The 25,186-nt window shown below is 47.5% G+C and overlaps 1 protein-coding gene across 5 annotated transcripts; it reads right to left on the bottom strand.

The window, feature by feature from the left end:
- Positions 1 to 1,472: 1,472 nt before the first annotated feature.
- On the bottom strand, positions 1,473 to 24,938 carry SZRD1 (SUZ RNA binding domain containing 1). 5 transcript variants are annotated; one of them, XM_060015149.2, is made up of 4 exons: positions 24,869 to 24,937; positions 5,282 to 5,331; positions 3,297 to 3,551; positions 1,473 to 1,712 (listed from the first exon to the last, which is right to left on the bottom strand). In XM_060015149.2, exons 1-4 carry the CDS (start codon positions 24,917 to 24,919, stop codon positions 1,610 to 1,612), a joined length of 459 nt encoding a protein of 152 aa, XP_059871132.1. In that variant the 5' UTR covers positions 24,920 to 24,937; the 3' UTR covers positions 1,473 to 1,609. The 5 variants fall into 5 exon arrangements, with proteins under 5 accessions (XP_059871132.1, XP_059871142.1, XP_069396872.1 ...); XM_060015159.2 differs by having other exon boundaries at positions 3,297 to 3,548; XM_069540771.1 differs by lacking the exon at positions 5,282 to 5,331 and having other exon boundaries at positions 3,297 to 3,548; positions 24,869 to 24,938.
- Positions 24,939 to 25,186: the final 248 nt, after the last annotated feature.

Below are 25,186 nucleotides of genomic sequence, written 5' to 3'. Positions count from 1 at the left end.
AAACCAAAGGTGGAGTGAGCCTGCAAGACCTAGCTTGCCACCTTGGCCACCGCGAGCTGCCCTAATCACAAATGTCACACCAACCACTCCAAAACTCATCTGCTGAGCAAGGAGGCCGTCTGGCTGGCTGAGGGATATAAGGCGAAGTGGAACGGAAGAGATCGGACAGCCTGAGAGGGACCAAATTGTATACACACAGCTGCTCTGGGCTGGGCCCCCTAAGCCTCTTCCACCTCAAAGAGCCAAAGCAAATCTCCAGGCTCCAAAGACCGAGGGGAAACTGCCTTCATTCCAGGCCCTTGCTCTGGAAAAAGGGGTCGAGGGTAACCTAGGCCTATGGGGAACCCGTCTGTCATTACCAGTCTTTGCAATGCACAGCTTGTCTTTCCCCAAATGTTATTCAGAATGGTCTGCTCCCAAGGTAGTGATTTCACAAGGGAAATGTACCGGGTAGAGTTACTGAGCTGATGCCATCAACAGAGATGGTGCTCCACAGACCCCTGAGAGTTCTAAGCCTTGCTGGAGTGGGAAGACCCACCTACCTTCTGACCACACTAGGCAGGAGGCTCAGAGTCCTGGAGTCAGACTCTCTCCTGGCTTTCCTTGTGCTGACAGCAAAATACTGAGCAAGGCTTGCAGCCTCACTCCTAAAGCCCGGGAGTGCAGCCTCACTCCCTGCCCTCTTCTAGAAGTAGTAAGCCCAGCTGGTAGGGAACCACCCTGAGGGGTTTTGGAAGGGAAACTCTGTTCACTTTCCCTATCTCCCAAAATACTAAAGGTGAGGGGTTGGCACCCTCCCCAGGCTCTCTGAGCCTACAGAGCTGGCCCAGTCTCCAGGTAGGGCCCAGATGCTCTGGTACTTAGTTGCGGGGAGGGAGGTATAGGCATGGGGTGCTCATCTGTCCTGGGCTGCAGAGCCCTGCCCCTTTTCTCGGCGGCAGTAGGAATACAGAAGCTAAGCTCACCAAAATCCTATTGGTTAATGTTTCTAGTGGATTGACCAGAAACATTTTTAAGTAGACTACCAAACTACCCTTTCTCAATTAAAAATTCATTAAACTGCTAAAACCCCTCCCATGTACTTTTTTTTGCAAATCAAATATTTGTATAAACAAACAAAAATAGGAAGGAAAGAAAAAAAAAAGAAAGGATATCTTCAAATGGAACTTGCTTTTAAGTGATGAAGACATGCACTTGAGGGTGGGTGGACGGGAGTTCTCATTTGTGTTTTGAAATCCCAAATTAATGAGCATGATAAACTGTTATTGCTGGCACTGGCTTCACCCCAAGTGGCCAAGTGGCACTGTCTGACTCTACTCTGAGTCCTTGGTGGGTCCCCCCAACCCTCCTCTAACCCCCACCCTTTCCCTTTCCATGGACTTGGGACAGCCCTTGTAGAAGTGCCAATCACAGTGGGAAGGGGGGGAAAGGGAGGTCACAGTGCATGGGGTTCAAGGTCACAGTGGGTGGAGCAAAGGGGATCACAGTGCAAGTAAGTCAGGTCGTTCCCTCTGCTCAAGTCCAGCTGTCTGCCACGGCAATGCGACCCGCAGCGGACGACCCAGGAGGTGGTGACGGCGGTGGCGGCGGCATCCTTCCCTGCCCGCGTTTATCTGCGCTGTTTGAAGCCTTGTGATCCATCAGGACCCAAAGGCTGTCTGATCACATTGTTAGGCTGCCTGCTGTCTTCAGGTTGGGAGATCCTGGTTGGCCTGAAGGGAAGAAGATCAGAGTGAGGTCTGAAAAAGGGTATAAAAGAGGCCCCTAAATCTTAAAATCAACCAATTCTGCAGCTGGGGCAGAAGTCACAGTGGTTATTAGCCAGCTCTGGCTCTCTGAGCCTGCTTCTTTGGCAAGCGGACTCAGTGCAGCTCCAAGCTGGGAAGCCCCTGGGAGCAGGTGGGGTGGACGGTCCATGTTCACCTCTAGCGCCTGCAGCACTCTTCCCCACAGGCTGGTTTGCCATCATTCACCGGAGGCAGAGGAAGTGCTCAAGGGCCCATCCTGTACAGAGGCAGTGACCATGGATAGCATCTCTTCCACAGAACTTCATGGCACAGACTCCCCAGAGGTCGGGCCAAGGTAAAGACCTCTAACCAAGAGCTCATCAGAGTGACCTGGCTCCCGCCACTGCTGCTCTCCTGCTTCTCTCCAAATCATGGGATTAATGGTTGACTCATATTACTGTGGAAAACTACAAGAAAATGGACTTTTTCTACTTTGCCAAATGAAGGCTTACAGGAGAGATAACAGAAGTCCATCAAAATAATGAAGGCGTAGAAATAAGGTACAGATTAGCACTGCAAGTCCCAGAATACACCATCCAAGGAGGAGTCTCAAAGTTAGAAAGAGGCTGTTTCAACAAATACTGCTTTACCAGGAGGTGACAAACTTACATAATACAACCTCTAGGACTGCAAAGAAAAAAATGCCAGGAATAAAAAAGAATTTAGAAAATTCACAGAAACATCACAGTGGGCCATTATAAGGCCCAAAAGATAACATCCAGAACCCATTTATTTAACTGCACAACAAATGGACGAGGCAGGTACGATCATTATCCCATTTTTCAGACTAGGCACAGAGGGGTTAAGTAGGTCTAAGTTAAGCAGAAGTTAAGTGGCAAAGGGGGACTTTTCCTCTGTGGCACAGTGGTTAAGAATCCACCTGTCAATGCAGGGGACACAGGTTCGAGCCCTGGTCCGGGAAGATCCCACGTGCCGCGGAGCAACTAAGCCCGTGCGCCACAACTACTGAGCCTGCGCTGTAGAGCCTCAAGCCACAACTACTGAAGCCCACATGCCTAGAGTCCGTGCTCTGCAACAAAGAGAAGCCGCTGCGATGAGAAGCCCGCGCACCGCAATTAAGAGTGGCCCCCACTCACCACAACTAGAGAAAGCCCGCGGGCGGCAATGAAGACCCAACGCAGCCAATAAATGAATAAATAAATAAATAAATTTATATTAAAAAAAAAAGAAGTTAAGTGGCAGAGATGGGCTCAGACTGGCTGATTTTGACTCAAAGTCCATGCCTTTACCCTGTATGCCACACTGGCCCCTGGCGCCTGCAGAGGCAGCATGCCAGCAAAGCTTTCAGAGCAGTCCCAGAGCCAGTGCAGACAACAAACCAGCCCTACCAGCCGGGGTGGGCAGCTGCAGCCACGATGGTTCCGGCCATGATTCTCACTGCTTTTCACTACTCTGCAGGCAGCCAGCCCACTCTCCTCCTCCTCCTCAAGGTGGCCTGGTGGAGTGGTCAAGTCTGGCTGGCAGGTCACCCCTGCCAGCTACACTCACCGGTCGAGGATGGGTTTCTCTTGCTCCTCCTCGGGGCTGGCACTGCCCAGGATCCGCTTCCGGGCCTCCGCGTACTCTGCCTCCCGCTGTGCTAGGGACTTGACGGGAAGGGCTGGCCTGCTGGTGGAGTTGGGGCTGCTGACCACACCGTTGCTGGTGGGCCTCTTGAGGATGCGAATCTGTGGAGGGGGCCCCGTGGGAAGGCTATCGTCCTGAATCACAATGGGCACTTTGGGAGGAGATTTGGATTTCCTGCTGACAAAGAGCAAACACAGCTTCACAAGTCCTACCCTTGACTACAGAGGCCCCATCCATGTCCCACACCCACCCCTCACCACTTTTCTCTCCCTCCCCCTCCTAATTCTATTCGTTATTCTCTGGCCTCTGACCAGACATCAAAATTCTCACTCTTCAAGAAGGGTTTCTCGAAAGAGCAACCTTGCCTATTAAGCTCACGCAGCCCACAGGTCTGCTCCTCAGACCGAACCCCAGGCAAGGGGGGCAGGAACGTCAGCTCATTCTGGAACTTCTATCCCCGCGTTCGTCAAAGTCACATCAACCACTGTCGGGCCCCTGCGGCAAAACACCTCTTGTCCAGAATCCAATGGCCTCAGTTAAAACCCCAGCTTCCCTACACAGACCAGCGTGTAACAGGCCAGTGCGGTGGGAGCCCCTTAGCTTGGGGATCAGCAAAGTGTTCACTCCCAGTCAAGGTCCCACAACATGCACTCAGACCAAACACTCCAGCTCCGCCGTCCCTGCCTGGCATCAAGACAGGATTTACCAAACTGCCTCAGCCTCTGGTGAGTGTCCTGTGCCTCCCAGAGACAAGCTACTCCAGACACTGGATGGCCTCTTCAGAAGAGTTTCTGAGCAGAGACCCCTCCCTCACCAGGGCTCTCTGGTCTGCTGGACGCGGCGGGGCTGGGGTCAAGGATGACCCTGGAAATAGTGCTTGGCAGTGCTCAAAGGAAAAGCACTGTCCAAGGCTGGTAGATGTGCACATCGGGCAATGTGTCCACAAGGGGAGGAGGAAAACGACACAGGAAGGGAAAGAAACAAAAGCCACAGGAGAGCAAGGGATCCAGGCAGGAACAGCCACCCCTCAACAGCCACAGAGACCCTCCCCAGAGCAGTCAACTAGCTTCTCTTCAGAACCAAATAGCGCTCAGGGGCCTGTTTTCAGAGCCTTGGTTGTCAGGAGTAGGTACTGGAGGGCTGCTGCCAGGGGGGCTGGAACAAGTCTTGGGTGGGACAGGACAGCATGGCCAGGGGACTGTAACCAGGCGCTAGTGTCGTTGCTGAGATGAGCAGACAGACAAGGAGCCAGCACTCGGATCACAGAGGCAGGGAGCCAGGAAAGTCAGCAGACGGGCAGGGCACCCCCAGTTCCCTGGGGATGACTGTGCAGCCCATCAAGCAAGTCCAGAGAGGCCCCCCCTCCTCCCTGCCGCCTGTCCCTGGGGGAAGCTGACAGGTTACCAGGGCAAAGACAGACTGCTGAAGTCAACTTTCACCTGCTTCGGAAACCCACTTCCTCTGCTGCCTGGGTGGGGGAAAAAAGCTATCCTTAAAGGTCTTGAAGGATTCCCAAGAATCTTTTCTTCTAGGATACCCTCGTAATGCCCCAAGCCACCAAGTCACGGAGGGCCCAGGGAAATCATCTGTCCGACCTCCTTGTGTCACAGAGAGAGAAAGTGATGTCCAGAAAGGGAAACAACTTGCTCCAAACCTCAGAGTCAGGCCTCAAGCCGAAGCCTTCTGACTTGTCACCCCCCACCTCACACAGGGTGCCCACTAAGGCAGGAGGCAGGTGCAACACTCCAGCCTCACTGCCAAAGCCGCAAGCCACCGTGTCCCTAAGGGAAGGGTTCGCTGCCCAGGAGCCTGACCTGCCTGTATCTAACGGCCAGCTGGAGAACACCACTGACTGCCCAGCTCTCACGGCAGAGAGCATGAGCCCTCAGACCAGACAGCAGCCTTACCTCTCCTTTTGTGTGATCTTCAGTTTTTTTTCCAACCGTCTGTCTATTTCCTAGAGGAAAAAAATGTATATAAAAAGTGGAAAAAAATCTCTCTCAAATAAAAACTTACGTCTTTATTTTCAGAGCTAAGGGCACTGTCCTTTCTGACCAGGGACATTACTGTGTCCTTTGAAGTAACGGATGCAGCCCTCCCTTTATGAGACTCCGGGATTTGGGGCTCTGACTCCCTGCAGGCTCATCTCCCTCCATCCCCGTGGCTGCGGTGAGAGTTCTAGACTTCATCCTTCAGCTGGGTTCTTTGCATGGCCTCCAACTAGTCTCCTGGTCACCAATCAGTCCTTCACAGAGCCAGTCGTATCAACTTTCCAAATGTAAGTCTGACTGTGTCACTTCCCTACTTAAAACACTTCAACTGCTGGCCGGATCCAGTCCAAGCTCCTAAGCGTGCCTCGCCCACACATCCCCTTAGCTTCTGTCCCTGTGCTACACCACAGCGAAACCGAACTGTGGCAGCCCCCAGAACCCAGCGTGCTGATCCGCCTGCCTGCAATCTCCGCCTCCTTGCAAACTCTCATTTATCCTGCAACACCCAGCTTGAATGTCCACCTCTTCTTTCTGAAGTCTTCTTTGATCCCATACAGCTAATCACCTGCTCCTCAGACATAAGCTCTCCCTTTTACATTCCTTCATGATCATGTGTGTCACATATTTTATGATCTATTTTTCTTACTCGTATGGACCTGAACTGTGAGTAGCACCTAGCAAAAGGCCTAGAACAAAACAGAAGCCTAACACCTGTGGAACTGGATGGAAGTCAGAGTCCTCAGGCACTCAGCACCAGGAACTCCTCCACGGCCTCGTGTACGAGCCTCCATGCACGGGACAGGGAAGCTGTGCACAGAGCACAGCCCAAACCTCCAGGTTCCTTGGCTGTCCCACTGCTTTTTCTTAAAAAACGTTCCACCAACCTGCAACGGCAAGACCATCCAGCTACTGGATTATGCAAAATTATGTATTTCTCTGGAGAGTAGATCTATAACAGTGGTTCTCAACCAGGAGTGACTTTGTCCACCAGTACGTGTGGCAACGTCTGGAGACATTTTTAGTTGTCATTACTGGAAGGGAGCTGCTACTGCCATCTAGTGGGTTGAGTCCACAGATGCCACTAAAATCCTACAATGCACAGAATAGCCCCACAGCAAAGAATTATCTAGCCCCACATGTCAACAGTGACAAGGCTGAGAAACCCTGACTTATAAGATGGATGAGATTTTCAAAGGAGTCTGTTACTTGCAAAATGTTAAGAATGACTACCTTAGTAAAACGTTTTTGAAATTTGCTGAGTTCCATCTCAGAGCTCAGCGTGTAGCTAGTTTTCACAAATGCTCTGTATTTCTTCTGCAGTTCAAGCTGGTTAACCATATTATTCAAATCTTCTACATTCTTACTGATTTGTTTGATCTATGGACTACAGAAAGAATCAAGAATTATTCCTTCTAGTACATTAAAGTTTATCATTGTGAAGTAATCTTCTTTACCTTAAAATCTATTATTTCACATTAATGAAGCTATGCCAGTTTTTTTTTTTTTTGGTTAGTATCCCCTGAAATGTTTTCCTCTCTTACTTCTTGTCTCTCCATGTCCTTATTTTTGTTTCCTGTAAGCAAGATGAAGCTAGCCTAACCATATGAAGCTGAATTTAAATCGAGTCTGACACTGACACTCATTATGACTGATGCTGAGTTGTGTTTAAAATTTTTTGTTTTTATGAAAAACCCGAAGTATATTTAGGCAAGCACAACAAACTGTATTCTGAGGGCACCATCAACTCTCTGGAGGGGGTAGGAAGCCACAGAACAAAAACCTCTCACTCAAGCATGGAACACAAGTTGGCACCCGATGGCTGTTAAACGACTGAATAGAAATGGTGCACGGAGGGTAAGAGAATGGCCTAGATGTTTTCTGTGAACAGACAGACACGCACTCTAAGGGAATCTATGCCACAGCACAGTCAGTAATGTAATTCTTCTAAATTTTTGGATTAATAACAGTGTTACTGCCTGAGTAAATACTATGTTTCACATTAGTCTAATGCCCCCTACCTTTTATGGGCCTTTCACAAATAACGTGCAGTTTTAAAATTCCACACTATCATTCTGCTCCAATCTGAAGATGAGACTTCCTATTCAAGTTTCTCCATCATAAATGCAAGGTTTCACATCTGTGGGATTCAGGTGTCTTCAAACAGTCAAAATCAAATGCCTCCACCGGCGGGCAAGTAACCAAACTCCATAAGCAGGCAGCACCGTGAGGGGGTGCGGGGCTGTGAGGCACCAGAGAACACGCATTCCTCCTACAGACAGGCAGCCAAGCCCTGGAGGACACGGCCAGGGCTGCTATTTTAGGAGATTTTTATGGGAAAGCTCTAAATGTTTAAACGTCATTATGTGAACTCTGGCTTTCATATCTCCTTAAGGGCCAAATAAGACAAGAGGCAAATGGGCCTAACACGGTAGCTGATTTTTTAAAACACTGTGGAAAAATACACATTACAGTGGCTGAATTTGAGAGGTCGCATCCGGGTTTCCTCTCAGGAAGGCAAACTGCTTCCTTCTTTCTCTAGGGCCTTAGGGAAGACGAGGAATCTGCCCAAGCCCAGCAAATACAGCTCGGGTGGAAAGAAGCCTTTCAAGAGGGCATACGGACTATAATGCTTAATGGCTGTCAATACACTCCCAAACACTCATTTCTGGCACACCAACTCTGTTTGATAAACAAAGTAGCTTGTATCCGTCTCTGTCAGATGAAGGCAAGTTGCTCAGGGAGATTAAGGAACTCAGCCAAGGTCACAAGGTGTACATCATGGAGGCAGCCCTAGAACTACGGCCTCTGGAGGCCCTGTCCCGTGCTGCCACACCCCCAGGAGTGCTCAAACCCTTGGAAATGCTGCTAGAGTCATTAGATATTGATCCCCTCTTCCATATAGCCCCTGAATCCTACACTGCTCCCTGGCACTCCAATAACTAATACTCCCATCAATTTCCATCGCGTCAGACAGGATGGTTTATCGGAGTTGAAGAATTCTTCCATCAGATGAGAGGACAAGATATGAACCCAACAGCTCTGGTGGAAAGCGGATCCTGGCCATCTCCAGATGGCCAGCTGTACACCAGCATGCTCAGCGCCGTCCAAGCAGGAGAGGGGTGCTCTGCCAACAGCTAGAGAGGGCACTGCACCTCACTCTGGAGTCTGTCCAGGTACCATGAGTCAGTCCATTCTCTCCTTGGACAAGGCTTTGCAATCAATCTGCTCTCAGACTCATGCTCTGAAGAGCTGGACCAAGTGGAAACTTTCCTACAGGGTGCACTACAAGGAGAATGCTTGTCTCCTCCAGAGATGCAATAGCCCAAAGGAATTAAACAGGCCTCAGAATGTGTGAGGAAGCATCTAGATGTGGGCCCCAACAAAGAATCTAGTTATCTAAGGGCACCTTCTCTTTTTAAAAAGATGCACAGAGGCCCGGCCCAAGGTCAAGGCTCCTGTGTTAGAGGACCAAGGACTTCTGTGTTAGTGAAAGAAACCCATAAGCTCATCACTTTATAACTCAGCTCTGAGTGAGGAAGCGTCGCCGGGACACAAGGCAAGTTTTAGGGGATAAGCAATCAGAGGGGAGGTGTTAAGAAAGTTTGATTTCCTACGGCTTCTCCTTCCAGAAAAGCTCTTTGTTTGTCAAGTAGCATTGAAGAGACTCCAGAAGATGATGCTCTCTGCTAAGTGGGGTGGCCACCTCTCTTTGGGTCAAAATTCTAAACAAAAGATCTCTTGTTACCAAGCACAGGTATCACTTCTCCTGTGGAGCTACTCCTCTACAAAAATGAGGTACAAGCTTCTTGGTCTGAGAGAACAAGCGAAACCATAAAGAAAGCAAGCATGGGGGCAGGAGGTCATGAAGAGCCACAGTGGGGAGCAAGGTGGTTCTGGATGGGCTCATCCTCATGGGAGGCAGAGGGGAGGCCACAGCCACCGGGTGAGCGACACAAGACATCAACATCTGCAAATTCAGCTCCCCCAGGGAAGCAGCACAGCTTCACCGGCTGCCGAGGACCTTAGTCTTGCAATGATTATGCTCACGTGAACCTCCAGCAGAGGGCTGGGAATGGAAGCATGGGAGGGGAGGAGACGCCTCAAACAGCCTAAGCCGTGACCCAGCCACAACCTTCAAAAGGGGCAGAGGCAACAAAGAGGACCAGGATGTATGTGCAAGGGCAGGCAGACTACAGTGAGAGCCTCACTCCTGTAACACTAAGAGGCGCATGAGAAAGGAAAAAAGAAAAGTGAGAAGGTAAGGGGTGAGGAAAGAAAGGCAGAAGAGAGAAACAGATAGGTTATTCTGGGCCTTGGTGCAAAGTACAGCAAGTACAGCACCATTACAGCTTACTGTCCCCAAAACCAGACTTTATCAGCTCACCTAGGGATGGTGAAGCTGACTCACACTAGCCACACTCGCAGGAGACAGAGTGAACAAACCCCAATCCTGATCCGTTACACTAGGAGGGGTGGGAGGAGGTGTCCTGTCCTTTCCGGAGCCTGACCTCCGGCTACCAGCTCCCCAGGGCCCCCACCGCACGGTGTCCTGCTCCACCACAGCACCCCTCTCGCTGATAACCCAAATCCTCTGGTCACCAATGCAGCCAGCACAACTTCCAAAGAATCCAAGTAATCTTGTATTGAATGGAGGTCTAAGAGGTCTTGGCTCTGAGTTAGGAAATAACATCTTTTTATCAGCAACAGTTACTATTTAAGTGACTTTTCCGGGGCAATTTGCCTCTCTTTGTCAGTTTCCATTTCAGAAGAGGATCTTTTCTGATTTTCCTCTCAGATTCAAGGAATTAATAACTGGTCTTGGGCTCCCTGTGAACCACTATGCCCCACAGGCTCATCTGGTCTCGTCCAGCTATCCCAAATTGGGGAGCACATATCTACAAGCAGACCACTGGGGGGATCTGAAGAGACAGGAGTCCTGAAAGTACAAGTGTTTCTCTCAGAACCAGAGCCTGACCGGTCCTGATGAAAAGCAAAGAGAAGACGCTGTCAAGGAGTTGATGGTGAGACCACCTTCCAAGTACGTTCCGGCTCCCGAACTCCCACCACAGCAGGAAGTGCCCAAGCAGGGCCTAATGTCTTTAAGTTTTGGGCAGGACATCAGCGCCCATTCCCCTAGCTAAAAGACTGCCTGTGTCAGGGCCTCCTGGAGAGCAGTCTCCCCAGAAAGGTGCCTGTGTCTCCATACCACACACAAGGATGGAATTCTGGCTCCTTCCACGAGGGCCTCTATTTCATTCAGGAATAAAGCAAAAAGAATTCATGGGGAGAACCAGCAAAATCTGGTCTAAAACCGGATAAGAAGGTCTCTGTAACTTTTAAAGTGCACCACTGGTCATTTCAAGTCCAGATGTGCAATCCATAGAGACGTTTCCAAACAACCTTCATATCGACGTGTGTAACTCCGTGCTTCATCCCTGCCTTGCTTCTCTACATCAGTGGCATGGCAGTGACACTGTCCTGCCCCAGTGGGGCTGGCCGTCTCCAATGCTTCTGCTTATTCTACCTCCCCCGACTAACTCCAGGGAGGGAAGCACCCAAAGTCGTACCACCCCAGGTTTGATTTTACAGTGATGCTTCAGGATTACTGTCAAGTTCAGAAAATCAACTCAACTCCTGAGCACACATGATTGGGTAATTCAGAAAAAGCAAAAGGCAGAAATCAGAAGTTGAGACACAAAGAAGACCTGTGGGGGCACAGCTAGGCCATCAGCTGCCTTTTTAATACAGACGCAGGTTAGTCTGTTTGAAGGTTCCATTTCCCGCAAAACATTCCTCCTTCCTCTGTTACTCCCACAGCAAGGAAAACATTCCACTTTAATTACGTGGGCCACTGTAGGGCACAGGATATAGTTCTAAAGCTCCCTCCCTAAGGAAGTCTACGCTTTGTTAATGTATCTCAAGGCCATTTTCCTTTTGCTTTACAGTGATAAAAAAAAAGCTGGAGACAAGCATTTATGGAAAACCTACTATAAAGTAGATATGCTAGAAGCTGGAAACCCAGAGATGAGTAAGGCAATCCCCGCTGATGAGGAGAGCCTAGCCAGGTGGGAGAAGACAGATAAACCACAGTTGCCATGTTGGTTGTAACAACAGTGTTTTGGAAAGAGAAATGAAGGCGGGACGAGCCTGCCATGAGAAGTCAGGGAAGCTGCAAAAACTTAAAGGACTAGAGTTTCAAGGAGAAGAGAAGGGGCATAATAAAGTTGGGGAGAAAGAATGAAAACATGAATAGAGGGAAAGAAAAAAGGAACCCCAAATAAGATACTTCTTAAATGGAGATATTCAAATCTAGAAAGGTATTTGATAATGGACCCATCTCTCTTTTAAAAAATCTAGGTTTGGAAAACCATCTGAGATTACTTTAGCTGCAGTCAGCAATGGTTCTTATTATTTGGGGACTTCCCTGGTGGCACAGTGGTTAAGAACCCACCTGCCAATGTAGGGTACATGGGTTCAAGCCCTGGTCCAGGAAGATCTCACATGCCATGGAGCAACTAAGCCCATGAGCCACAACTACTGAGCCTGTCCTGTAGAGCCTTCAAGCCACAACTACTGAGCCCACGTGCCACAACTACTGAAGCCCGTGTGCCTAGAGCCTGTGCTCTGCAACAAGAGAAGCCCGTGCACCGCAACAAAGAGTAGCCCCCGCTCGCCACAACTAGAGAAAGCCCGCGTGCAGCAACGAAGACCCAAAGCAGCCAAAAAAAACCCCCAGAAAAACAAAAAAACAAAACATATTTGGTGTCAACACTACTCAAAAAGCTACTGCATGGGCTTCCCTGGTGGCGCAGTGGTTGAGAGTCTGCCTGCCGATGCAGGGGACACGGGTTCATGCCCCGGTCTGGGAAGATCCCACATGCCGCGGAGCAGCTGGGCCTGTGAGCCATGGCCGCTGAGCCTGCGCGTCCGGAGCCTGTGCTCCGCAACAGGAGAGGCCACAACAGTGAGAGGCCCGCGTACCACAAAAAAAAAAAAACAAAAAAACAAACTACTGCATAAAATTAGTTGTAACTCATAGGGCCAGCATGATACGAACTGGAAGAACTTAGGCACACCAGAAAACCACAAAAGGCTTTGGGGTGGTACACTGTAAAGACCAAACAATTCGTACTTGCTCGTAAGGAACAACCACTTCCTGCTTTCTTTTCCAAGTTCGCTACAGCTTTCTGGACCTCTCTGCGCCTGCCCAGGAAGAGGGAATCCTTTGGGCACACTCTCTTCTGCACTAGATCCAGCTATACCACTCAGTGCAGTGGTGACTGCCACGTGTGGCTGGTAAGCACGTGACATGTGGCCAGTCCAAACTGAGACGTGCTTTAAGTTCCAAATACACAGCAGACTTCCCAGACTTAGTACAAAAAAAAAGAGTGTAAAATAGCTCATTAATATATTTTCAATATTTATATGTTGACATGATACTACTTTGTATATACTGGATTAAATTAAAAATATTAAAATTAACCTCACTTGTTTCTTTATACTTTTCAAATGTGGCTTCTAGAAAAATTTTATATTACCTATGTGGCTTGCATGATACTTCTGTTGGACAACACTGCTTTAGATCTAACCCTAGAATAACATGTGCCTCTGTTGTACATTTCATCTGTCGGCAACTAGTGACTGAGTGTCTTAAGGACCCAAGAGGCATGGTGTGTATTGATGTGCAAGACCTACTTTGGTGGGTCCTATCTGTCATGTCGGCATAACAGCAACTAGCACTCATCCAGTGCCCAATGTTTGGCTCAGGTCCTGCTCTGGGTAACATTCACCACCTCATTTCAATCCAGCTCTCTAAGCCCCACTGTCCCACTGAAACTGTTCTTGTCGAAGTTGCCAAAGACATGCAGTCATTGGCCAAAATCACTCGTAAATTCCAAATCTTCACTTAGCTCCGTTGGGTCTTCGTTGCTGCACACAGGTTTTCTCTGGTTGTGGCGAGTAGGGGCTGCTCTTCGTTGCAGTGTGCGGGCTTCTCATTTCGGTGGCTTCTCTTGTTGCGGAGCACGGGCTCTAGGCACACAGGCTTCAGTAGTTGCAGCACACAGACTCACTAGTTGTGGCTCACGAGCTCTAGAGCACAGGCTCAGTCGTGGCACACGGGCTTAGTTGCTCCGCGGCATGTGGGATCTTCCCGGACCAGGGCTCGAACCCGTTTCCCCTGCATTGGCAGGAGGATTCTTAACCACTGTGCCACCAGGGAAGTCCATTAATTAACTGAAGTAAGCTTTTATATATAGAATGCATAAAGCATTTTCTTTATTCAGTCTCCAGACACCACTCTCCTGGTAGTTCCCTCTCACATTCCATATTTGATTTCTCCTATAACAAGATAGGTTCCTTTTCCTCTCCTGATCCCTTGAGGTTGAAGAGTTTGCCCCTTCTGTATCCAAGCTGGCTTATTAAGTGATCTCATCTAGTTCCACAGCTTTAAAACCATTGATACACAACTGCCAACTTGACATTCCCACTTGCATTTCAAAAGGTATCTCAACCTTTTGTGTCCAAAATCCAACTCTTGATTTTACCCCATCACCCAAACCTGCTCCTCCCACATTCCCTTTACCCACCCCATTTCAGCAATTCCAGTCTTCTAGGGATCAGGCCAAAGACTCTGCACTCATCTCGATGCCTCCTTCACACCCACATCAGCAAATCTTGTTGGTTCTATTTTCAAAATGTACCCTGAATTTTCTCAACACTTCTGCTTCTGTGACCACCCTGGTCCGAATTACCAACAGCCCCTGAATGGTCAGTTGTAACAATATCCTAATTAGTCTCTGTGCTTCCATTCTTGCCCCTGAAGTTTATTTTACACACAGCAGCCAAAACTACCTTTTTAAAAACCAAGTTAACTTCTGTTTAACACCCTCACATGGCTTCCTATTTCAAGGCGATCTCCACCACGGCCTCCTATTCTCTACTGGATCTGGCTCCCTGCTACCTCTGACCTCATCTCTTGCCACTTTCTCTTTCATCCATTCCTACTACATAAAATAAGCACAATTCAGCCTTAGAGCCTTTGCACTTGCGTTCCCTCTGCCTGCAATGTACTTCTGCAGCTTCTACATGGCTTGCTCTCTCAGCCTATCTTTATTTGAGAGGCCTTCTCTGACTGTTTTTAAGAAAAGGTACTCCTGGGGAATTCCCTGGTGGTCCAGTGGTTAGGACTCCACGCTTTCACTGCCGAGGGTCCGGTTTCAATCCCTGGTTTGGGAACTAAGATCCCGCAAGCCACACAGCACAGCCAAATTTTAAAAAAATAAAAATAAATAATAAAAAACAAAAAAGGTACTCCTGCCAGTCACTTTCTATGCTCCTTTATTTGTTTTATTTTTCTTCATTGTGTGTGTACATAAAATATTATTTATTATTTATTGTCCATCTTTCTGCACTAGAAAGTAAGCTTTATGAGAGTAGAAACTTCATTCACTACAGCTGTCCGGAGTGCCTAAAACAGTACCCAACACATAAATCAAGGAACAATCCTATGAAACAAGATTTTAGCGCTATATCCCCATTTTACAAATGATTTACAAACCAATTCAGAGGCGGTTATGTAACCTGACCATGGTTCCACAGCTACTATGGGGTGGAGCCAGAATATGAACTGGGTCTATCCGGATCCAAAGGCAGTGACACTCTCCATGTTCCAAATAAAATCCAAGGCTGCCTTAAGCACTTCACAGTAGTGGTGGTGGGAGCACACTCTCCAAACACTTGCCACAGATATGTGTCAGGAAGGCACCAGGTCCTTCCTTCACCACCCTAATCCTCACCACAACTCAAGCGATGTACAGCACCCCTGCTGCACGCTCAGAGGTTAATTGACTTACCAAAGGCTACGCAACTAGTAAGCGAGAGAACTGAACCCTAAACCTCAAGAGGAGGAAGCAAAAAGGTTCAGGAGTGTGGCTGGTGTGTGGCCGCAGGAACTAAGAAGCAGAATAAAGACTGACAGGGAGGGCTCCCTCGGTGGCACAGTGGTTGAGAGCCCACCTACCCATGCAGGGGACGCGGGTTCGTGCCCCGGGCCGGGAGGATCCCACATGCCGCGGAGCGGCTGGGCCCGTGAGCCATGGCCGCTGAGCCTGCGCTCCGCAACGGGAGAGGCCACAACAGTGAGAGGCCCGCGTACAGAAGAAAAAAAAAAAAAAAAAGACTGACAGGGATCACCAACCTGCCTGCCTGCCTGTGCACCCCGAGCCAGGTGAGTGCAAGCCCACAGTTCCTGAGGAAGGACTACAGCAGAGCTCAATTCCAAAGTCCAGGTCTTAAATCTAAGAAGTGCCCCAAAGGAACAAATTTCCAGAACAGGCCTAGCAATTTAGATGTATCCCTCAGAAACTCTGTAACTTGCCATCTTGAGACGATGTATTATTCTGCTTCGAGTGCCTCTTCAGAGGGTCTCCATGGGGGAGGGAATCCACACAGTCCCTTACCTTAAAGGAGTGGAACAGGCAGGGGTGGGAGTAGCGGTGGTGAGCCCAACCCCTGGAATAAAACAGGAAGCAGAGTCTAATGGGGGTCCCCTTTCTCCATGTTTATTATTGCTTTCTCCTTTCCCTTTTCATACAACACTAAGCAATACAACTCTTAGAGTAAAACAACATACAAATTAGTCCTCTGGGGCGCCAAGAAAGAGACCCCTCAGCCAGTCCTGTTGCACCCTAATGGGACAGAGGCCACACTGTCAATGGCTGGAGAGCAGCCCTCACACTCAGAGCAGCAACACGCTCTGCTCCAGCACTGTCTTTGAATGATGCTTTATTTACCTCTCATCACCAGGCAAGGCAGATTTTATTAATCTAACTTTACAAATGAGGAAAACGAAGCTGAAAGGTAGTGATGAAATAAAAATTATTTTAAGACAAAACAGGAAAAATTTAAACACAAAAGATTCCTCTGCCCGTTTGGGTCCCCTCCCTCCCCCTCTAGTGTGCACTGTGCACCTGTATTATGCATTAACCACACCTTCCCAATGGCAGAAATACCTGCTCAACGGTAAAGATCCACTTTTCTTCTGGTGTCGGCTACGCACCTCCTTAGTAGATAACGTTCCTTTCTCAATCCTGTAAGGAGTCAGAATGACCTACCACTTGCCTTGTACATGCAGACATCTTTGGTGAACTTTATGTACAATGCCAATATATCAGTTTGCTTAAACACAGTGATTGGTGCAGAACAGACTGGTCAGACAACCTGGGGAGATACTGGGTTGCACCTAATGCAAGTTCTCAGCTTAAATACTTACTTATGACCTTATTAACGTTACTAGCTCTATTACTTGTATTCTACCTGTTTTACAAGATTATAATTTTTTGCACTGCCAAATGTATGACTGAGCCTCTAATAAAATTAATGATGACTAGGTCACTTGAAACAATTGACCAGATATACAGTTCTGTAAGATCAATGACTGTAATAGTCTAACCCTACGTACAGGAAGAAGCAACAAGAGGGAACCACTTCCTGGACCATAACAGACTAGTAAGTCAGGTGGTCCAGAAGCTTTTGGCTACTGTTAACAGGGCCTAGTCGAGTAATAGCACATTAAGTGGCCTATCAACAAAATCCTCACCTGACCTGGGAATGAGCATTCCTAGTGCCATGGGGCAAACTGGTCAGGAAATGTCTCCCAAACCTTGGTTGAAATTAAGACCGAAAGGGAAGGGACTGTACAATAAAGAATGTTGCCCACCATCCAGTTCTACAAGAATCAGGCCATTAGCCACTGCAGTCACTGACCTAACAATACACCTAAAAAGAATTCAGGGTGATGATCAGGATGAGACATTTTATGCTCTGGGAAAACTGGCAGAAATGGCCCTCAGATATTTTCAGGAGAAGATTGTATGGACCCAGTTTCTCACATCTTCCCATACTTAGAAAGCACTAAAAGCATTAACTGAGATGACCTGCTCCTCGTAAACAGCAGTAACCTTCTACCAAGGTGCACGTGCTTGAAGTACGTGCACCCCTTCGCCAAAATCACACATCTACTGGCCTCTCCCTTTACCTCTTCGGAACCGTTCTCAGAGCTCTCTGAGAGACTGTCTCCGGGTTATAATCCTCAGGTTGGCTAGAATAAAATTTTCCATTTCTTACTTAGACTGACTGTTGATTAACTTTTTCATTGACAGTAGGTAGTGACTTGCCCCAAAATCAGACATGGCACTTGAACCCTTAGCCTAGACTTCTGACTTCTGCCACGGATGGTGGAAGTGCATCATTGACTGGCAGAGGCAACCTATTCTTTCTTGCTACCTTTTAGAATGAAGACAGCAAGTCTCCTCTCCCAAAGGAAACATTAGGCATACAGACTGGGAGACGGAGCAAAGTCACTATTACCACCCCCCAACACCAGGTTTTATTCAAACACCCAAGGGCGCCTTCACCAAAGGCTAGTGAGAATCGCGCACTCAGGAGGGTCAGCAAACAACGCCTCCAGGGCCAAGTCAATCAACAAAGCAGGCAGGACAAAACACAACAGGTAACACAATACGTAGGTAGGTAACATGCGGTGGGGACTATGGAAGAGAGGAGACTGAGAGGAATCAAGACGTAGGTAAAGACATTCAGACTCAATATTTAAAAAACAACGTGCACCCCAAAAAAGTCTATAGGTCGAATACCTGAGGGCTGGCAGTGTGAAGTACAGATAAAGGGATCCTAAGATAGCAGAGATGTTCAATCTTCTCAGGAGATCTGAGCAAAAATTATTTACATTCTCTCTCTCTCTGCTTGGCTAGATGTTAAAAAGTTATTTCCCATTTATAATCAAGATTTCAGGGAATTCCCTGGCAGTCCACTGGTTAGGATACCACACTTTCACTGCCAAGGGCCTGGGTTCAATACATGGTTCAGGAACTAAGATCCTGCAAGCTGCGTAGTGCGGCCAGAAAAAAAAAAAAGATTAAAAGAAAGACTTCAATCACTTGCAGTCACTGTTCTTAGTATTAACAGCTAACAGAAGCATTGTCCTTCTGGCTCTTGAGCACCGAGTTCAAGTTTCTCAGATACACAAAATTTATTAGCTGGTCATCCAGAAGCAGGAGGTCAATCCCAGGCAAAACAAATACAATACTTCAAAGGAACTAGCAACTAAGCACCCTAAAGCACTTAACTAGTTAAATATCTGCCAAGAAGCAAAGGTAAACAAACTGTCCAATAAGATCCCTAAGTGTAGGCTCAGGATGCCAAAAGCCTCGGCTGAGACCGACCATGTGATTTCCTCTCCTGGACACTAGGAATAATAGTACCTACACTTCACTAGGTCACTGAAACAGAATGGGATAATGAACGTAAAAAGGCACTCCACCTGCCCAGTAACGAGCTCTCAAGATGCTGTCTAAGAAGCCCTTTCAGAAAGGCCAGTGGAATTTGGGAGTTCACAGGTTTATAGGCAGTGTTCATTCATTCACCACCGCGATGTGCAACTAGGTAGCAGAAACACAACTGACAGCTGAAGGGTCGCAAATGCTTTTATAAGCCAAGAAGGCAAGAGCATGAGGGCTGGTAATTTGGCTCCCAATGTCTATAAAGAGTAACGACAGTCCTGACCTTTCCAGACTCGAGTCATAACTGTCCTGTACAATCTCATCTAAGGATCACACCCCTGAAGAATGCAACTTTTTTTTTTAATCTTTTTTTGGCCACGCCACACGGCATGCAGGATAATAGTTCCTCAAACAGGGATCAAACCCACATCCTCTGTGTTGGAAGCATGGAGTCAACCACTGGACCTCCAGGGAAGTCCCAAAGAATGCAATTTTAACTGTACATATTTATTATTCCTTTTAGAAAGGAATGACTATTTCCTGTGTTCATTTTATAAGGAAAAGAGTTTTGGGTGTGGGGAGTGGATAACTTACTGTGAGGGACATTTTAAAATCTCTTACCCTCAGGGCTAAGACTCTTTTAAGTACACACAGACCACTGTTAGGATTTGTTGCTAATTTCTGTGGTGGCTGGTTTTAACCTTTATCTTGCATAGAGCTGAGCTGGATGTTAAGGAGAAGGATGCTTGGCGGAGTCTAGCATAGTTTAAAAAACCCTTGGGAAGAGAAATCTCTATAGCTACCACTTAAAAAAAAAACATTTCATTTTGTATTTTGGCCACAGATAAAAGTAGCTAAACTCAATCTTCTCCTAGGAAACCAACAAGTCAGTAGTTGTCATGACAGGAAAAAATTTCCATTTCCATGGAAAGTGTGCAGGAAAGAACCGACTCCACCTTGTGAAGGCTAGCTAACTGATACAGCCAGAAACTGACATTAACTGTGGGAGGCCCACAGCAGTGTAAAGGGAGAAACTGGAAAGAAAGGGCTGGCCCCAAGAATACTTTTGAGTCACCAGATCTAGACAACAGTGCCTTTTCTCTTGGAGGATTTTACCAAAAGCTTTAGAAAGACACACAATTCTGTCCTGTTGTAGAAGGAAAAGCAACTTTCCGAATTCCAACCCACAGCACCATGGCAGTTCTCTTGTACACCCAGAGCATGCTGGAAACAAGACCCCCGTGCAGCCTCAAAGAAAAGAGCTGAGCAGTTACGAGTGAAAAGCTTTCTCCAGAGTCCCAGGGACAGACTGCTCAGCACAATCATGTCTAAACTAACTGCTTTATAGAAAGTCCTTTCTGAAGACATCAGTGCCTAGAACTCAATCTTTCCAAAAGGACCAGAAACAGCTTAGAAATGGTTCCTTTGGGCACAGTACACCTAGATTTGTGCTTATAGCACAAATCTTAAATATCTTCTTTACTGTAAGGACAGACATAAGGAAATCAGCACCAGGTAGCCCCAAAATAGCTAGTATTTGCCCACTATCCACAGCCACTGTACACATTCTGTGATGACAGCAATTACAGGTAGCACTGAAGACCCCAAAGTGAGGTGGCAGCCACACTTCAGGGAGAATGGCCTCTTCTCTAAAGAAAGATAAGCAAATCAAAGGTCTTATCTCTTAAATTAAAAACTATGTCACTACTCTGCTAAAAAAAAAAAAAAAAAAAAAAGCCTCCAAAGCTCCTTTCTGCTTTCAGGACAAAGTCCAAGCTCCCCAGAACCAAGTACAAGGAGGCTCTTCCTGATCTGGCCTCTGCATACCTCTCCGCATACCTCTCGGGCCTCATCTCTTTCCACTCAGTCCTGCCAACACTCTACCCTCCAGCCAGAAGGAAATACTTGTAGCTCTCCCAATGCTGCAAACTCTTCTCTCACTGCCTCCTTGCCTATGTGTGCATTTGTCCTACATTCTACCTGCCCCTCCCCTCTCAGACCTACTACTGCTTTATTCAACTGGTCCTTCAAATCTTATCACCTTCTCTACAAGACTGTCTCTGATCCCAGCCACGGTACCCTGTCTGTGCCTCTTCCAAAGAAAGTGCTGCCCCACTTGACTCCTCCACTGGACTGTGCTGTGCCTAGTACCTGGAATACAGCAGGTATTCCATGTTTACTGGCACCTTACTAGAGACTTATATACCATGCAGTACTGCTGAAGGGCTAATGTTTAGATGACTAGCTCAATGAGGGTAGAAAGTAAACATAATTTAAATTCTTAATCCAGAAGACCAGTATCCTTTAACTTACGCAAGATGCATTTCTTTCCAATTAGCTACATGACTTGCCCTTGCAAAAAAGAATAAAACGCAACTTTTGAGATGCAAGGAAATTAGAAAGGTTGCCAACTCTTTATAATAAATACCAGTCCAATTCCATTTATGTACTATCTGTCTTCCCCTAGGACTGGGTTAGCTCATTACCAACAAGATGGACTAGGTCGTATCTTTTTTGTGTGTCTAAACAACAAGTGAATATAAAGCTTCAAACTATCAGAAATTTGAGCCTGAGTCCATTAACCAGCTTTTAAGAAAGCTTTGATTTTAAACTTTTCCCCTTCTCCCTTTTCTTTTTCCTCCTCTAAATTCTACCCCATGCTTGCACAGTAATAATTAACCAGTACCAGATATCTGAAGACTGTAACCTCTGATAACATCACTGATGCACAAGCCTAAGTTGTTTTCAGAACAAGATGACCTTTGCAGGCTCCACGTCCAGACCACCAGGTCACAGACCACCGGGCAGGAGGCACATAGACCACAGACAGCCTGGCTCCTGGAACTATGATTAAGAAATGTCACAAGAGCATGATTAACCACCAGCTTCCCCTCTCCTTCCCCTTTAAAAACTCCTAACTAAGGAATTCCCTGGAGGTTCAGTGGTTAGGGCTCCATGCTCTGAAGTTGAGAGGCCGGGTTCAATCCCTGGTCAGGGAACTAAGATCCCACAGGCCGTGCGGCTCAGCCAAAAAACCCCCCAAAACAAAAAACAACAAAAACAGAAACAAAACAAAAAACCAACTCTTAACTAAAAGACCAAGTTGGAGTGGATCCGAGACTTGTCTCCCACTTCCTTGCTTGGCACCTTGCAATAAAATCCTTACTCTGCTGCAAACACCTTACTTTGCTGTGCCCTGGGCACGTGAGCCCTTTTCGTCTTTTCAACTTGAGCAAACTGCTGATCTGATTTCGGGGGGGAGTAAGGATTACAAACTACTGTACGCTATTTGTCCCTTGAGATGTGCTTAAGACAAGGACACAATTTAGAGTTTGAATCAACATAAACTCAATTCTACATTTTCATTTCTCCCAAAGGCAGCATATTTTTAAAGAAGCATTTCCTCAACGGAATGTAAGTTACATTTTTTGAATGTCCTTTTTTTGAGGATGTAACTCCTTGGGAGAACAGGTAAAGGGACAATTTTATATCAGATACACCATATTAACTAAAAGCAAAAAGCAGTGTATTTACAGAATATTTGAGGTGTTTCTCAAAGTCAGTCTTCCCCTGAAGGACACAACAGAACTTGATATTGAGTGTTCTGAAAATACAAAGGAGACAATGACCTCACATGTACTGACAAATAAGAAAAAAATTCTAGCATGATGGCAAAATTCTTTTGTGGTATTGGAGGAAAGGGATCACCAAAAGCCTCTACTTTCAAGGATTAGAACTGCCTCTAAATTATATAAAGTTTAAATGCTCACTTTTAGAATTAGTCGACCCCATTTGCTAGTCTTGCCATCCCGGTGTTTCATTTTTTTGCAAGGGGTTGTGTATGTGTAATTTAACACTCATTACCATATATCAGTTGAGAGACAGGGTAACCTGAAGCTAAGACTTTCACATATGCAACCCGGTACGTCTTCAGACGCTGTATAGTTAGTTGGTTTCCCAGTGATATGGACACTATGCTTCAACCCCTCCTTCTAAAATGCACATTTACAAGACCCTTTGTGAAATTCGCAAAGGGAATCAAATTCAAGAGAACCTTCAAATATAAGCCCAAAACAAACATATTAAAAATGAAAGTTAATGCCCAACTCCCAAATTTTCCATAGGTCCCCAGGTAGGAGACAGCAAAATGCTAAAGAATCCAGCTTTGGAGTCAGGTCAAAATCCCAGCTTCCCAATTACTATCTGTGTGCCTTGAGCAAGAGAGGTTACTCCCTAAACCCCAGTTTCCTTATTTACTAAAGGAAGGTAATACCTCTACGGGTTACTTCAATTAAATAAAAGCTATATAAGGGAACTTGCATTTTGGCAGTACTGCTCATGATGTCAATGAAATAAGGTTTGGGTTCTATTTCTGTACCTGGCACTTATAAAGGGTTTTCGTAAAGTACAGTACAAATACTGGACGAGCACCAGAAAGATCTAAGTTAAATCTTACATCTCTGGTGTTTATTCAGCTATAAAATGCAGGAGTGTGCTAGCTGATCTCTAAGCAGCTTACCAGTTCTGAAAAACTAAAGCAATCCTCAATTTCTGAACCCTACCTTCATTTTTGTTTATTTTCTTATTCCTTAACATGAGAAACTCATGTCCCTTTGAAACATGTGAGGAAAAACAAAGAAAGGACAAGATGCTCAAGAAACTTATCATTTGAGTCATATTCAAACTGTAGGCCAAGCTTTTTTTGCAGGGAGCAGCATGAGGGGTTCTGAATGATTCACTCACATTGGTGGTAGGCAATAAACGCCCTACCGGAGACTGTAAATTCTCTGGCACAAAGTCACTGCTAAGCACGCTGTCTAGCACAGAGCAGACACTCCCAAATGTCTGTTGAATGAATAATACCTAGCTGACACCTGTTGCTCCCTATAAAATCTTTCGATTGCTCTCCTTACTCAAGTCAAAATCCAAGGAAGATGGTCGGCACAGAAGAGCTGTACCGAATACCTTCTGAACGAATTAATTCTTCAAATCCTCAATTATGCTAAGTGGGAAACAAAGACCTTGAGAGAAACGCTGAACCACCACCGGGAAAAACTTCAACGCCAAAGTTTCAACATTAAGGAAATGTTAAGGGATCCGTTTCTCGACCTCTTCAAGCGCTGACAAGCACCCTAAAGTGCGCTTGGGGGAAAAAAACCCAGCTCGATGTTCTACCCCGGTACACTCGGCTCTCCACGCCCTACTTCCGACACAGAAACCTTCACGGTGGATGTCACTCGAGCCAGCACTGAACAGACACGAACACGGGGAGGACAAAAAGACATCTCCCCACCTTCACAAGGGTCACCATAGAACCACATACTCTGAAAAGACCAAATTAAACACGAACCTAATGGAACTGGCTATTCGGCTTAAGAAAAACTAATTTCCTATAGCTTATGGAGGTAAACAAAACTCCAAAAAACGAAGTCGAACGGTCCATTTTCCCCCTCCTCTCCCAGGAATGCGCCTACTTCACATACCGCACCCCTCCCCCCTCGACCCCGGCGATCACACTTCGAGACCCTTCCCCGGTGCTCAGATCGTTGGGTGGGCCTCGGGGAGAGAGGCTGCCCGCTGGGCTTTCGGTTGTTACGGCGAGGTCCCCGGGAGACGAGCCTGCCGCGGGCTCTCAGAGTAAAATTGAAAGAGGAAAAAAACCCCAGACTCGCCCACCGTGGCGTATGGCGCAAAGCAGTGGGGGATTTTAGCAGAGTTGAGGGGTCCAGAAATGACTCAATTTCCTCCTCCTGCTCTTCTGCGGAGCCGGGCTTGCCGCCCCAGGTCCGCGCACCCCCTCCCCACTTGGTGTGTAGCTCCTCTTCAAAGCACATGAACTTTAAAATGGTGCTTTGGGCGGGGGGAGAGCCGACTGGGAAAGGAAGGATCAAAGGAACTTGGGGCGGGTTAGCAGGCGCCTGAAAAACAGGCCCTGGGGGGCGGGTGTGGCGCCCCGGGTGACGTGCACGTCGCTAAGGGGGTGGTGGGTGGAAGGAGGCGCACCGGGCAAAGGTGGAGGGAGAAATGGAACGCGGCCCCTTTAAGAGGCCTTCACGGCGCTCTGGGGCCGGGGGCCTCTCCTTCGCCCCCGGTCCGGCGTGCGGGGCCCTTCCTCGGGGAGAACCATCCCCAGACCCGCTCCCCGGAGGGTTCCCTCACGCCAGGTCCCGCCCGGCCCAGCCCCGGGGCGGCGGCTCCTCCTTACCCCGCTGTCTGCCGCCTCCTCCCAGCTCTCAGCGACCTCCTCATCTTCCATCTTACTCGCCGCTTTCCCTCCTCCCCCACCCCCTATCCGCGCCTGCGCCCTGAGTCGCGTCTCGGTCGCGGGCGCCAGCGCGCAAGGTTTTGCTCAATGAACCCCGCCCCGTTCCAAGCCCGGAAGAGGCTTCAGTCCAAGGCCCAAGATCATCCAGGAAGCCATCTTGGGAGAGGGCAGAGAAATCAGAAAGTTGCCATTTTTCTTAAGGGCAACGTGATTTTTCTCTCTCTCCCTCTCCCCCGCCCCCTCCCCGTCCCCCTCCCC

This window comes from Delphinus delphis, chromosome 1, assembly GCF_949987515.2.
Source record: "Delphinus delphis chromosome 1, mDelDel1.2, whole genome shotgun sequence".
NCBI classification, from domain to species: Eukaryota; Metazoa; Chordata; class Mammalia; order Artiodactyla; family Delphinidae; genus Delphinus; species Delphinus delphis.
Note: the sequence above shows the minus strand (reverse complement) of the source record. Positions and strands in the feature narration are given on the sequence as shown.

What these genes read in the sequence shown, in the direction of transcription:
- SZRD1 (XM_060015139.2), bottom strand. Translation starts at nt 24,497, where the DNA reads ATGTGCTTTGAAGAGGAGCTACACACCAAGTGGGGAGGGGGTGCGCGG. An exon ending in GCTTTGCGCCATACGCCACG is followed by an intron (nt 3,549 to 24,339) that starts GTGGGCGAGTCT and finishes CTTTGTCAGCAG; the next exon opens with GAAATCCAAATCTCCTCCCA. An exon ending in GAGAAACCCATCCTCGACCG is followed by an intron (nt 1,713 to 3,296) that starts GTGAGTGTAGCT and finishes TCTTCCCTTCAG; the next exon opens with GCCAACCAGGATCTCCCAAC.